At 37.8% G+C, this 13,903-nt stretch overlaps 1 protein-coding gene and 1 long non-coding RNA gene across 2 annotated transcripts; both read right to left on the reverse strand.

Moving 5' to 3' along the window:
- Positions 1 to 557: 557 nt before the first annotated feature.
- On the reverse strand, positions 558 to 9,565 carry LOC113470342. The gene is made up of 2 exons (XR_003393427.1): positions 9,513 to 9,565; positions 558 to 679 (listed from the first exon to the last, which is right to left on the reverse strand). It is a non-coding gene; the product is annotated as an uncharacterized LOC113470342 (long non-coding RNA).
- Positions 9,566 to 10,401: 836 nt separating this feature from the next.
- Positions 10,402 to 13,856, reverse strand: LOC113470341. Its single transcript, XM_026828711.1, has 5 exons — positions 13,840 to 13,856; positions 13,136 to 13,531; positions 12,409 to 12,548; positions 11,656 to 11,948; positions 10,402 to 10,464 (listed from the first exon to the last, which is right to left on the reverse strand). Exons 1-5 carry the CDS (start codon positions 13,854 to 13,856, stop codon positions 10,402 to 10,404), a joined length of 909 nt encoding a protein of 302 aa, XP_026684512.1.
- Positions 13,857 to 13,903: the final 47 nt, after the last annotated feature.

Consider the following 13,903-nt stretch of genomic DNA (forward strand, 5'->3'; position numbering starts at 1 on the left):
TTCAAAACAATAATAAATATTAATAATAATAAATGGATTTCCAACTCTCAAGTCAACAGATATTTGCCAACTAAATCTTCACGTATTTTTGGTGCCTTCGCAAACATAGGTAAATAGATTTCGGTACTTGGTAAAATTAGCTAAAACAAAAACGACATTTTAAGTAGATAGGTATTGGGACTTTTTATTCTTAGCCGACAGTTAAATAGGTAGGTACTACTTGATCATGATCAGAGAAGCATTTGGAATGTATAAAATATTCAAATTGATTTTTTACCTTCCTGAACTTATTATTTAAACGGCTCGAATAAGACTGAAAAGTCCCTTGACAATAAATGCAGATTCCAAATTACAAACAACGGAATATTCCCGTATTGTTCATGCAATTTTATTGTTCCACTTCTTCGATGAACTCAGCTTTCTGAAATGTCGAATTCTGGGTCCCGTTCCCTTTTTTTCTCGGGGCACAACGAACCGAAATCCCTCGAAAATGTCCAGGACTTGAGGAATCTCGTCTTTCTCTTATCTTCGTGACAAGGATTTTGCCGGTCCCAGCGTCTCGGCGCACTACGAACCGAAATCCCTCGAAAATGTCCAGGACTTGAGGAATCTCGTCTTTCTCTTATCTTCGTGACAAGGATTTTGCCGGTCCCAGCGGAGGCGAGGGCATTAGTCCTCACTGGAAAGAAAGAAAACAAACATGTGTAGATCCGGCCCGAAGGACCATTTTTTATTGCAAGTGAATCCTAAACAGATAGCTATGGCAATAGATGTCTGTTTGTTGTTGTATAAACCCAACCAAACCCTTTTTTTAAGGCGATAGTTCTCCATTCTTATAATAAGGTATAGATTAAAAAGTCAAGAATATAAAAAGAAAAATAAGATAAAAAATAGAGGAGAAATTCTTAAGAGGATTATTATTAGTCTTTTTTCTCCCTTCATTTAATATAAAACCTCCATGTTAAGATAAATGACATGAGATTTTTTTTTTTTTTTTTTTTTTCAGGAACATGATTATGAAGAGTACGAAATGAGTTTTTTTTTTGCTGATCGAGGGGGTTAATGTTGACATGGACCTATAAAATCGAACGGAATGAAGAGATCAGGGGAGTCTGACTTGAGAGCTAGGATTATTGTTTCGTTCGTTGTTTTTCAAGAGGCATAAAATCCTGCCTCTCAACGACTTTCTTTCTTACCTGGAAGAGTTTTAGAATCGGGTTTGGGCTGGAGGTTCTTCGCCCGAATGACTTCGACCACCAGACAGCCTTTGACGTTGTTCAACGACAGTTGCACCTCGCCCTTGGATGGAAGCCCTAGGACCTGTCGGCCCACCACTTGGCCCGGCCCAAGACCCTCGATGAATTCCGACAACTGGCCCGAGTCAGAGCCTTTGAGGGTGGGCGTCCAGCTGAAAGAGATCGGGGTCCCACAGGGAGATATGTTAGGACCTTTGCTTTTGTTTATGAACACCCTACTTCCTATTTGACCAATGTTATTTTTTTAGCTATTTTTAATCAATATCTTTGTATCTACTTCTAAATCATGTCCTTGTCCACCAAATTATAAGAATACGTTACAACAAGGTAGAAAGTTAGGACCTTGCTTACTGTTTTTAGATGTTTAATTTTATAAATCAATCGGGGTCCCACAGGGAGATATGTTAGGACCTTTGCTTTTTTCATGAACAACCTAGGTACTTCCTATTTGACCAATGTTGTTTTTTTAGCTATTTTTAATCAATATCTTTGTATCTACTCCTAAATCATGTACTTGTCCACCAAATTATAAGAATACGTTACAACAAGGTAGAAAGTTAGGACCTTGCTTACTGTTTTTAGATGTTTAATTTTATAAATCTAACTTAGAAGAATTTGGTAGGGTTCCCAATTTCCCATGGCCGCTGCCGAATACATGTTCAAAATTAAATAATAAAATTTATCTTGCGAAAGATGTTATTGAAAAATAGTTGTCCACTTTGTCCCAATAAATGACCTCTTTCTAAAAATTCTTCCTAGAAATTTAGATCCTCAATTTTCAAAAAATTAAATTTGAGCTATCAAAATGTGACTGAAGTTCGACCATAAGAGCCTTGCACAATCTTACCTTTGTTTCCATACTTTTGCTATCTTTCTATAAAATTTATTTCACTCAAGAGAAAAAAGAAGGGGCGGAGCTTGTTTCAACCCACTTGAAATTCTAGCATTCTCATTGGTGAAAAATAATCGAGGGTTGAAACAATATGTCCGCCATAATTTTAAATTTTTTTCTTATCATAAAAGAAGAAAAAATTATCGAATAGGTATAGCCTTAAATAAAATGTAAAAGAGAGAGAAAAAAAAGATATGATAGAGAAATTTTCTTGATTGACTGGTGATTTGAGATTCAATCAGTTCAGTGCGACTAAAATGGTATAGTACTTAGGAAGAGACCAAACAAGTGTTGAATGAGTGTGTGATTTGAAAGAGGGGGGAGAAAAAATGTGCCATGGGGGCGAACAAAATCTAACGTTAGTATCGAAAAATAATTTTAATACACTTACAAACATTAAAAACATTTTAAAGCTTCAAGTCAGCCGAGTAACATTAATTACCTTCTGTCAGTAAAAAAGGGCTTTCAAAATGAAACAAATTTTGAAATTTTATTTGGTTCCTGAAGGGCAAATTATGACTAAATTGTGAAATATTTACCTATGTGTGATTTGAAAGAGGGAGGAGAAAAAATGTGCCATGGGGGCGAACAAAATCTAACGTTAGAATCGAAAAATAATTTTAATACACGTACAAACATTAAAAACATTTTAAAGCTTCAAGTCAGCCGAGTAACATTAATTACCTTCTGTCAGTAAAAAAAGGGCTTTCAAAATCAAACAAATTTTGAAATTTTATTTGGTTCCTGAAGGGCAAATTATGACTAAATTGTGAAATATTTACCTAATGAAATAACAAAATGTAAAGCAGGTGAACACAGCCAAAAACACAAAAAATAATTAGACACAGAGACAGCCCAAATGGCAAACTTTGAAAACGTTATAATCCAAAAAAACATTTTGGAAACTTTTCTTTTTTCTGAAAACCAATCACTTTTGATAGTAAACAAAAAGCGTATTCAATGAAGCATGGGGGGAAAATTTAAAGACAGCTTTTACAGGGCACATGCATAAAGTAAGCAAAACACAAGGACAAAATTAGAAAGCAAATCAAACAACAAAACGAAGATCGGACCCTAACAAACCTTGTTACTCTGATTTCGATAGAGATGTACCTAGATATGAATAGATTTCATCTTCTTTATTCAGGGTCCTAACAGTTTTAACTAAATCTTAATTTGGGACTACATTGATTCCAAGAAAGCATTTGATCACACCCTATCGGTTGAAAAATTGAAAATTATTCCTAGAAAGTGAACCTGAGCACAGAGAAGAAGAAAAATAGGAACGAGGTGAAGAGAATTTTTAATAAAATAGAACAAAGAAGAAATACTAAACGATTCAGTGGTGGCGTAACGCAAGGAGCACTACTTGGCCCCTTTAGTTCGAAATTTGAGCGATATTGGAAAATAATGTTATACTCATCCTGTAAAACTTGATATCGGGAAAGCAAGGTGCTATGAGTTTCAAGTTTCAACCTTTTGAATTAGCTTTAATGGTCTTGAAAAAATAATCTGGCCCGAAGGACCATTTTTTTCTTGAAGGAGACCAGAAACTATCGATAATAAAACGGGTTTAAAAAAAGTATGCAGATAATGAGTGTAATGCCTTTATAGTAATAGAAGCATTAAATTAAAGGACCCATCCCCTCATAGCTTTGTTTTCATGCGGATAAATATTCTAAGGTTTTCCAAAGGTAGAATTCAATCTTAAAATAAGTTACGTAATAACTCCTATCAAAAAAAAAAATGTCAAAAAAAAGGTATTCCCCAAAAAAAAATAATAATGTAATACCCTTGTTCACGTTTGAATTTGTTGCGATTTTTGCCTGGACTACTATTTTTAACTAATCCATTTATGTATGGTGTTTTCGTTGTTTAAATAGCCCAGGCATTTTCGCTCGTATTTCTCAAACGCTTAAAAAAAAACATCTATTTATTCACACCTTGCTTTCTTTGTCTTTCTGAATGAAATATGTAGGTTGCTACCTCAATATTAAATTTGTAAATTTTTGACGAGGCATCAAAATGTCTAATGAAATCTGATAGTACTTAGGGTAGATGGGCATATTTAAAGTGACAGATGGGTTTGAAAGATCTCCGTTTGAGCGTAGCTTAATAAATCACCAATGCTGAGGAATAGCAATTTTCCTAAAGGTGAATGGACTCTTCGACGGTCTGAAACGGGTTTCCTGTCTTTTCTATCTTCGAAAGGAGGTGGAATTTTTGCAATTGTTAAGCTTTTTTTTTTCTTTTTTTTTGTTTTTCATCCACTGTCAATAGATTTGTAAGTTGAAGGTCCGAAGGCTTTAAATTGATTGATCCACGTATTTTTGGTGCCTTCGCAAACATAGGTAAATAAATTTCGGTACTTAAAACAAAAACGACATTTTATAGATAGGTATTGGGACTTTTTATTCTTAGCCTACAGTTAAATAGGTAGGTACTACTTGATCATGATCAGAGAAGCATTTGGAATGTATAAAATATTCAAATTGATTTTTTACCTTCCTGAGTTCTAAGAGGGCACGGGACTTGCTTGCATTGCAGAAGGTCCCTGCTTCAATTCCCACCATCGACAAAATTTTGTACTCGTTTTTCCATTGCAAATATTTCTACGGATTACTTTCTGGTGTTCTCGTGTTGTTCCAGCAACTAAATGGGAAGTATTGTGTCTCTTATCGCAGCGCGGCGATAGCTCCTTGAATCATTGTCCCAATATTATGTACCTACATAGGTACTTACTCCCAATGGATTACTATTTTTTTTTTATCTATCGTACAAGGCACATTGCATATTCCAAAGAATAGTCGGCGTTCATACAATATTCTAAGATGGCACGGGACTTGCTTGCATTGCAGAAGGTCCCTGCTTCAATTCCCACCATCGACAAAATTTTGTACTCGTTTTTCAATTGCAAATATGTCTACGGATTACTTTCTGGTGTTCTCGTGTTGTTCCAGCAACTAAATGGGAAGTATTGTGTCTCTTATCGCAGCGCGGCGATAGCTCCTTGAAATATTGTCTCAATATTATGTACCTACATACCTACTCCCAATGGATTACTAATTTTTTTTATCTATCGTACAAGGCACATTGCATATTCCAAAGAATAGTCGGCGTTCATACAATTTTCACCAATTCTTTATTGATGGGTCATTGTCAAATATTATGTACCTAGGTACCTACATACCTACTTACTCCCAATGGATTACTATTTTTTTTTTATCTATCGTACAAGGCACATTGCATATTCCAAAGAATAGTCGGCGTTCATACAATTTTCACCAATTCTTTATTATTTTTTTTTTATTTAGGTATTTTTTTTTTTAAGAGTTTGACAGAGGGAACTGCAACTGCCATGGTCCCATCGTCCCGAAATCGAAGAGAGAAGGAAGACAGGATAGGAGAAAGCCAGCCGTTTGATTCATTCACTAATTAAATTATATCTGTTTTACATCATCAAAATATCTATCATCAATACCATTGGATTGTAGCCAACCAACATTTTTGATTGATTCACGACAACGCATTCTTTATTGATGGGGAAACATTTGAACAATGTTTCCCCCACATTTTCATGTAGATATTTTACCTACCCATTTAGGACATTTTCTACATAGAAAATAGAATGATTAGAATCACCCATCAATTATTTATTTATTTATTTATTAAGTTAAAGGATTTGGGGAAAATTGTATGAACGCCGATCTTTTTTTAAAGTATGCAATGTACCATGATATAGGTAGTATTTTGGGTACACCAACAAAAAGTACCTATCTCTAACTACCAATTCAATTGATTTGTGGGAAACAAACATTTTTGATTTATACATTTTTCAAAAATTCTAACATTGCAAAATCCTACTTCAAATCATGATGATTTTTTTTCTACATTAAGCTTCATTCTTTCTATCAGGAACATGTAAAAAATAAAACTACATTAAAAACGTTGTGTACCAATATAAACTTTTTCTTACCAAGCAGGGGAAAAAACAGATTCCAAATTACAAACAACGGAATATTCCCGTATTGTTCATGCAATTTTATTGTTCCTCTTCTTCGATGAACTCAGCTTTCTGAAATGTCGAATTCTGGGTCCCGTTCCCTTTTTTTCTCGGCGCACTACGAACCGAAATCCCTCGAAAATGTCCAGGACTTGAGGAATCTCGTCTTTCTCTTATCTTCGTGACAAGGATTAGAAAAATAAATGTGGGCAAGTGGCCCAATAAATGGTACGTTTTTTAGGTGGGCGAATAAATGGTACACTTACCCTATGTGCATCTATAAATCTAGATAATTAGATGGACTGATTCGTTGCACTTACTTGTAAGACACAGTTCCCCAATAAATGGTACACTTACCCTATGTGCATCTATAAATCTAGATAATTAGATGGACTGATTCGTTGCACTTACTTGTAAGACACAGTTCTGGTAGGGTTCTCGGAAGGTCAGTGACTTCTGATACAACGGTTCAAGCGTTCTCCTAGCGATCGGTGTTTTAGCTTTCGCGATGCATTTCTTACCCGTGACTAGATACAATTTTACATAGGGAGCTGAAACAGATCCAAATTACGGGTAAGTCGGTGAACTAAAGGCCTCAGTCCCCAACGGAACAATTGGGTCACAAAAACTAGCAAATTTATGTGCAGAAGATGTAGGTAACTATGTACCAAAATCTATTCAAATTAGACCAACCAAAGTGACTAGAAAGTCAGTCCCCAACGGAACAATTGGGCCACAAAAACTAGCAAATTTATGTGCAGAAGATGTAGGTAACTATGTACCAAAATCTATTCAAATTAGACCAACCAAAGTGACTAGAAATCCCAATTCCAACATAGGAACATGATCATTAAGAGTACAAAATAAGTTTTTTTTGCTGATCGAGGGGGTTAATGTTGACATGGACCTATAAAATCGAACGGAATTAAGAGATCTGGGGAGTCTGACTTGAAAGCTAGGATTATTGTTTCGTTCGTTGTTTTTCAAGAGGCATAAAATCCTGCCTTTCAACGACTTTTTTTTTTTTTTTTTTTTTTTAAGAGGTTTGACACCACAAAAAACTAGCAAATTTATGTGCAGAAGATGTAGGTAACTATGTACAAAAATCTATTCAAATCAGATCAACCAAAGTGACTAGAAATCCCAATTCCAACATAGAAACATGATTATTAAGAGTACAAAATGAGTTATTTTTTGCTGATCGAGGGGGTTAATGTTGACATGGACCTATAAAATTGAACGGAATGAGGAGATCAGGGGAGTCTGACTTGAGAGCTAGGATTATTGTTTCGTTCGTTGTTTTTCAAGAGGCATAAAATCCTGCATTTCAACGACTTTCTTTTTTTTTAAAAAAAGAGGTTTGACAAAGGGAACTGTATGGTCTTATCGTCCCGAAATCGAAGAGAGAAGGAAGACAAGATAGGAGAAAGCCAGCCGTTCCGAGAACGAACATTATCCCATCAGGATAAAATCCGCCCCGGGCGGGAATCGAACCCGCCGCCTAGCGCTTACAAGGCAGACGCACTACCAACTATCTAAGCTAACTAGGCTGGCTGAACGACTTTCTTTCTTACCTGGAAGAGTTTTAGAATCGGGTTTGGGCTGGAGGTTCTTCGCCCGAATGACTTCGACCACCAGACAGCCAGAGATTTTTTACTTTCTAAGTATTACTAAAGTATTTTTCATTAACCTTATTTCTATCTGTACAACTCCTAAAAACATGCAGTTCAAGAGGGATTGATGAATCAAACAGCACACAGTACAACATTGACTCATTCATTAGCTCTTTATTAAAGACAGAAAACGAACATGTGTGGATCCGGCCCTAAGGACCAGTTTTACATATTATTTTAATTTTACCCAACAGTATCCAGGGGTTATTTGAACATTTTGTTCTCGAATTGGGCTACAGATAAATTTTGAATTGTTAGACAATAATCTACGTACTTACCTGAGCTAAATCTATTATGAGTAAAGCCTGATTCACACTATAGTGCCAGTCAAGGTCCGGTCACGGTCCAGTTTCGGTCCGATCAAAAAGATTCGTCGCGAGAATGTTCCAAAGCGACACACATACCAATTATTTGCATTTTTAGTTTAAACCTCATCGAGTTTCACAGAAATAAATAATGAAAAGGCGTCAGAAAATCACATAGTTCAAATTCAAAGAAACACAAAAATCCTGTTCCCATTCATTCACCTTTAAAATTCTTCCTAAATTTTTAAATCTTGGATATGGAAGGAGCCCGGTTTCTGGACGTTTAGAGGGTTTACCTCCTGCCAGTCCTTCCACCACAAGATAGGTAGGTACACCATGCCAATCTCACGGACACAGAAAGTATTTAAATTAAGGAAAAAAGGCTAAAAATAATGGTCAAATAATTGAAATGTAGGGAAAGGTCCTAACAAACCTCCCTGTGGGTGAACATCTAATGGCGAAATCGCAGTTTATCAAAAAGCCAAGAAAAAAAAGCGACACACATACGAATTATTTGCATTTTTAGTTTAAACCTCATCGAGTTTCACAGAAATAAATAACGAAAAGGCATCAGAAAATCGCATACCTAGTTCAAATTCAAAGAAACACAAAAATCCTGTTCCTCTTCATTCACCTTTAAAATTCTTCCTAAATTTCTAAATCTTGGATATGGAAGGAACCCAGTTTCTGGACGTTTAGAGGGTTTACCTCCTGCCAGTCCTTCCACCACAAGATAGGTAGGTACCATGCCTATCTCACGGACACGGAAAGTATTTAAATTAAGGAAAAAAGGCTAAAAATAATGGTCAAATAATAATTGAAATGTAGGGAAAGGTCCTAACAAACCTCCCTGTGGGAACCCTATTTCTTTCAATTGGACGCCGTCAAAGGCTTTCTCGGTCGCATTTACTTGCCTTCAACAATCATTTGATCGGACCGTGACCGGACCTTGACTGGCACTATAGTGTGAATCAGGCTTAAGTATTATAGTTAGAAGTAGATTAAGAAGGAGAGCTCTTTTATTTAATTTCTGATTGCCACTCTTCAAAAGTAGCTATGAATTGTCCTCACGAGGCTGAATACACTCCTAATTACAGTGTAACTCCAAACACAAAAAGCCCAATCCGAGGCTCAGGTGTAGGGGCTAGACAGCCCTAAAGGATGGGTTAAGCTTATACGAATCTTCGTATAAGCTTAACCGTATACGAATACGAAAACCGTATAACCGTAACCGTATACGAAAGAAAAAAGAGAAAAAAGACTTATACGAATTATCATAATTATGAAGAAAAGGCAAGCAACGAGACTAAAGAGAAATCTAAGAGGAATAAGAAAAAAAGACAACGGAAAAAAATGGACCAACTGGGTTGGCTTTTACTGTACCTCTACTGGTTATACCGGGTCTAATGGGATCTACAGGCTCTAGTCTAATTTGGCTTTCTCGGACTTGAAAACTACATATTTCACTCAGCATATCGATATTCAAGTTTATCATTGGGGGATCGAACAAAAAAAAGGGCTTTAAAAAAGTTTAAACTTGATATACAAAATCATATGAACAATGACGTTTTAATAAAAGTTCGTTTAATTAAGAATAAATTATATTTATTGGTCAGGAAGCAATAAGCAAAGATAATATTATATTTTTTATTATTCAAATACTTTTTTTTTTTGGGTGGTAGAACACAGCTAGCACAAACCGGGGTAGGACGGGGGGGATAGAAGGATTCATGTGCTGGAGGAAATGGGAATTGATGTGGGACTTTTTGGATTTCATGTGGGAAAGGTGGGACTTTTTTCGTTTTGATTTGGGGAAAGAGATTTTTTTTTTTATTGTGGGAAAGTGGGATGAAACTTTTTGTGTTTTATTGAGGGAAATTGAAGGGAGACAGCTAATAAGCAAATATCCAATATTTTATCAGCAAGATTTTTCACGAAGCGAGAGTCCAATTCAAAATAATCTGTATTTAGATGCATTTGAAGGGAACCATAATATCACCGAAAAAGGTAAGCACCCACAAAAGAGGTTCTCGAGGACCCAGAAATATTATCACTTTTTTCTTCTTCTTTTTTAAGGACCGGGACCAGAAACATCCGTTCCTTTTTTCTTTTTCTTTTTTTTCCCTTTTTCTTTTTTTATTTAATTTTATTTAGGGGAAAGGTGGAAAGGACCGGAACATCAGTCAAAAACTATATACCTAAAAATGGGAGAATTTTACATGTACATTACAAAGAGGTAGGAGAAAGAAAGTGGGCGTGGTTTGGGGAGGGGTTACAGCTTAATCGAGTCTAGACTGGCCAATGAGGAACGTCGGGTCAAGTTGGAGAACTGGATCTGTACATTACAAAAGTAGGAGAAGGAAAGTGGGCGTGGTTTGGGGAGGAGGGGTTACAGCTTAATCGAGTCTAGATTGGAGAATTGGGTCAAGTTGAGGAGTACCTAAGTATCTGTACATAACAAAAGTAGGAGAAGGAAAGTGGGCGTGGTTTGGGGAGGAGGGGTTACAGCTTAATCGGGTCTAGACTGGAGAATTGGATCTGTACATTACAAAAACAGGTAGGGGAAGGAAAGTAGGCGTGGTTTGGGGAGGAGGGGTTACAGCTTATAAGTAGGTATGTAACAAGATATATTGGTTCTTTGTGAAATGGATTTGTTTAAATAAAAAGGTGTATATTAAGCCTTATCAAGATTGGTTCCTAGTGAAATTGATTTCTTTATTAACAAGGTGTGTGTATTATGCCCAATCTTACCACAAAGTTTTCAGTTTATTGTGGAGTTGATTGCGGTAGAAATCAAATAGGTGACATCAAAGAAAACCCTTGACACTCTGTTCACCTGTTAACTCTGAGTAGTAAGATCGTTCAATAGTAAGATTGGTTGATTGGTTCTTTGTAAAATGGATAACCAAGGGAAAAGTTCTGTGTTGTTGAGAAGGTTGTATTGTCTCCTAAGCAAAATGTACATCGCGTAGGTTCCACCTGTATTGCATCTTGAGAAATAGTTAAAACCCTAATAATGGCAACCTATCAGAAGGACTTGACAAGAGACATTTATACTAAGAAAAATATTGTATAATGGACGTCGATTCGCAATAAATTTGCATTGAACGAATTCCAGTCGAAACACACCTTAAAGGTGTGTTTCACTTTAAAGGTGTGTTTACCTTAAAGGTGTGTTTAGGCTGGTGTGTCCACATATAGTCGACGGCCGTCGATCGATCGACGTCAATCCTCATCGATTCAAAATAAATTTACATCGATCAACGTCAATTCTCATCGATTCAAAATAAATTCACATCGATCGACGTCAATCCTCATCGATTCAAAATAAATTCACATCGATCGACGTCAATTCTCATCGATTCAAAATGAATTCACATCGATCGACGTCCGTTGGCTACACATCTTAAGAGGTAAACAATAAGAGGTTTAAAGTCTGAGGTGGTCCTGGCAGTGTTTGTGTCGGGGAGGAAAGGAAGAGGATTTGAATTGCCCAGGGGGGGGGGAAGTATTTGTGTGTAGGTACTAGGGACTTTAGGAGAACACGGGGTGTGGTGGATCGTCCCAAAATCTTACCTGTCGCACTCAGCTGGGAGGTGGAGCTGCTCTTTTTACCCAAATTCGAGCTCCGCTCCCCTCTCTCTCGCTCCCGGTCGCTACGTTCGCCGCGGTCGCTGGAATTGCCGCTCTTGTCGCTAGTCCCGGAGTTGGAATGTTTGATGCCGGACGAGGATTTACCGCCGCGACGTCGCGAGTCGCCATGGTGCTCCATGGAGGTCTGATGAAGCTGCGTGTCGCTGGACCGGAGACTGGTGTTGTCTGGCGGGGGAGAGAAGATTGAGGATGTTAACTGAGTTCTAATGCTAAGGCTAGCCACTCTCTATCAGGTAGACCTGACAGGTACATCTGATTAGGTCCGCCTGTCAGGTCTACCTGATACCTGATGAGGACACACACTATCAGGTAGACCTGACAGGCGGACCTCATAGTTTCAAATCGATCCTTTAGTTTGTCTGTTTCACCATATCTCTTGAACAATTAGTCCGACTTTGATGAAATTTCGCAAAAATGTTCAACACATACAGGATATTTAGCTCATTGAATTATAAACTCTACCTTTGAAGGCCCGGTACGGGCTCTTCTCCAACGGGTTACTTTCTGGTGTTCTCGTGTTGACCCAGCACCTAAATGGGAAGTATTGTATCTCTCATCGCGCATCTGATGAGGGAAATACCTACTACAGAATGGACATGCTACGACATTTCATTGCGCTACTCACCTACACTCTTCCCGTTATCATCGGACGGTACGTCCGCGTTGGATAAACTCCGCGAGAAGGTTCCGCGTTTGACCGCGTCGCTATGATGATGTTGATGTTGTATGGACGACGCGTTCGACGCTGAAGAGTGTCCATAGTCACTACAAACAAAGTTAGGGGAGGTGGATTAACAACTAGGGGGGCTACGCTACGCGCTAGAGGGTTTGGAGTTCCGTGGTAGTCAAGTCGTTTTTGGATATGGTGATGGAATCATATTTGGAATTTGCTACGCTACGCGCTAGAGGGTTTGGAGTTCCGTGGTAGTCAAGTCGTTTTTGGATATGGTGATGGAATCATATTTGGAATTTTCTTTGTCTTTTTTAGTGATACTGACGGAGTTATAGTAGAAATCGCCTTTGTTGATGTTGATAGAGTTAGTGAAACAAAAGTAGGAATCGTTTTTGGTGTTGTTAGTGGTCTAGTTATTGGAGGTGTTGTTCTTGCTGGTGTAATTGTTAATGGTGTTGTTAATGGAACTATAGTGAGAGTCATCTTTGTTGTAGTTATTGGTGACGGAGCTAAAATAAGGATTGTCTTTGTTGCTGTTGTTGTTAGTAGAGGAGCCATAATAGGGATCGTCTTTGGAGATGTAATTAGCTAATTAGTGAATATTTCGGTGACATAGTTCTTGGAGATGTTAACGAAACTACAATACAGTTTATCTTTGTTGATACTGTTGTTGGTGTACCTGTTGACGTTGTTGGCCGTGTAGTTGTTGGTCGTGGAGTCAAAGCTGAGGTTGTTGACAAAGTTGTCCGCTTGGGTCGCCTCGTCCTCTTCCATTTCCTCCGGATACTCCTCTATACTCGGAAAGTCGAAGCTGTTGAACACGTGTCGTTTATATCTACTACTATGTTCGCTATTGGAGATATCATTCAAGCTACTGGAATCTACACTATCGCTATGGACGGGATCGGTAAATCCAATCTGAGTCGGGTAAGGTTCGTCTGTCTTATAGTCGTAGCTTTGCACGGAGAGGCCGAACCGTGTTCGTTTCTCTTTGGAGACATCGGGAGAGTCGACTTGGTTCGGAAATTTGACTTTCCCAGCGTGCACCACCGGGTTGATGTTCTCTTGAGTGAACCTGAGCACAGAGAAGAAGAAAAATAGGAACGAGGTGAAGAGAATTTTTAATAAAAATAGAACAAAGAAGAAGTACTAAACGATTCAGTGGTGGCGTAACGCAAGGAGCACTACTTGGCCCCTTTAATTCGTCCAATAGCGCCTCTCACTGACCGTCATGGGCTAAGAGTAAAGTGAAATGAAAACTGAAGAATCATGCGTGGATGGAATGTGTATGAGTGAGATAGAACAAAGAAGAAATACTAAACGATTCAGTGGTGGCGTAACGCAAGGAGCACTACTTGGCCCCTTTAGTTCGTCCGATAGCGCCTCTCACTGACCGTCATGGGCTAAGAGTAAAGTGAAATGAAAACTGAAGAATCATGCGTAGATG

Source organism: Diaphorina citri, unplaced genomic scaffold (assembly GCF_000475195.1).
Source record: "Diaphorina citri unplaced genomic scaffold, Diaci psyllid genome assembly version 1.1 scaffold1528, whole genome shotgun sequence".
Classification (NCBI taxonomy): Eukaryota; Metazoa; Arthropoda; class Insecta; order Hemiptera; family Psyllidae; genus Diaphorina; species Diaphorina citri.

Coding starts and splice junctions, on each gene's coding strand:
- LOC113470341 (XM_026828711.1), bottom strand. Junction 12,549..13,135: donor ACGGCCAACAACGTCAACAG/GTACACCAACAA, acceptor CTTTGTTTGTAG/TGACTATGGACACTCTTCAG. Junction 11,949..12,408: donor TGATAACGGGAAGAGTGTAG/GTGAGTAGCGCA, acceptor CTCCCCCGCCAG/ACAACACCAGTCTCCGGTCC.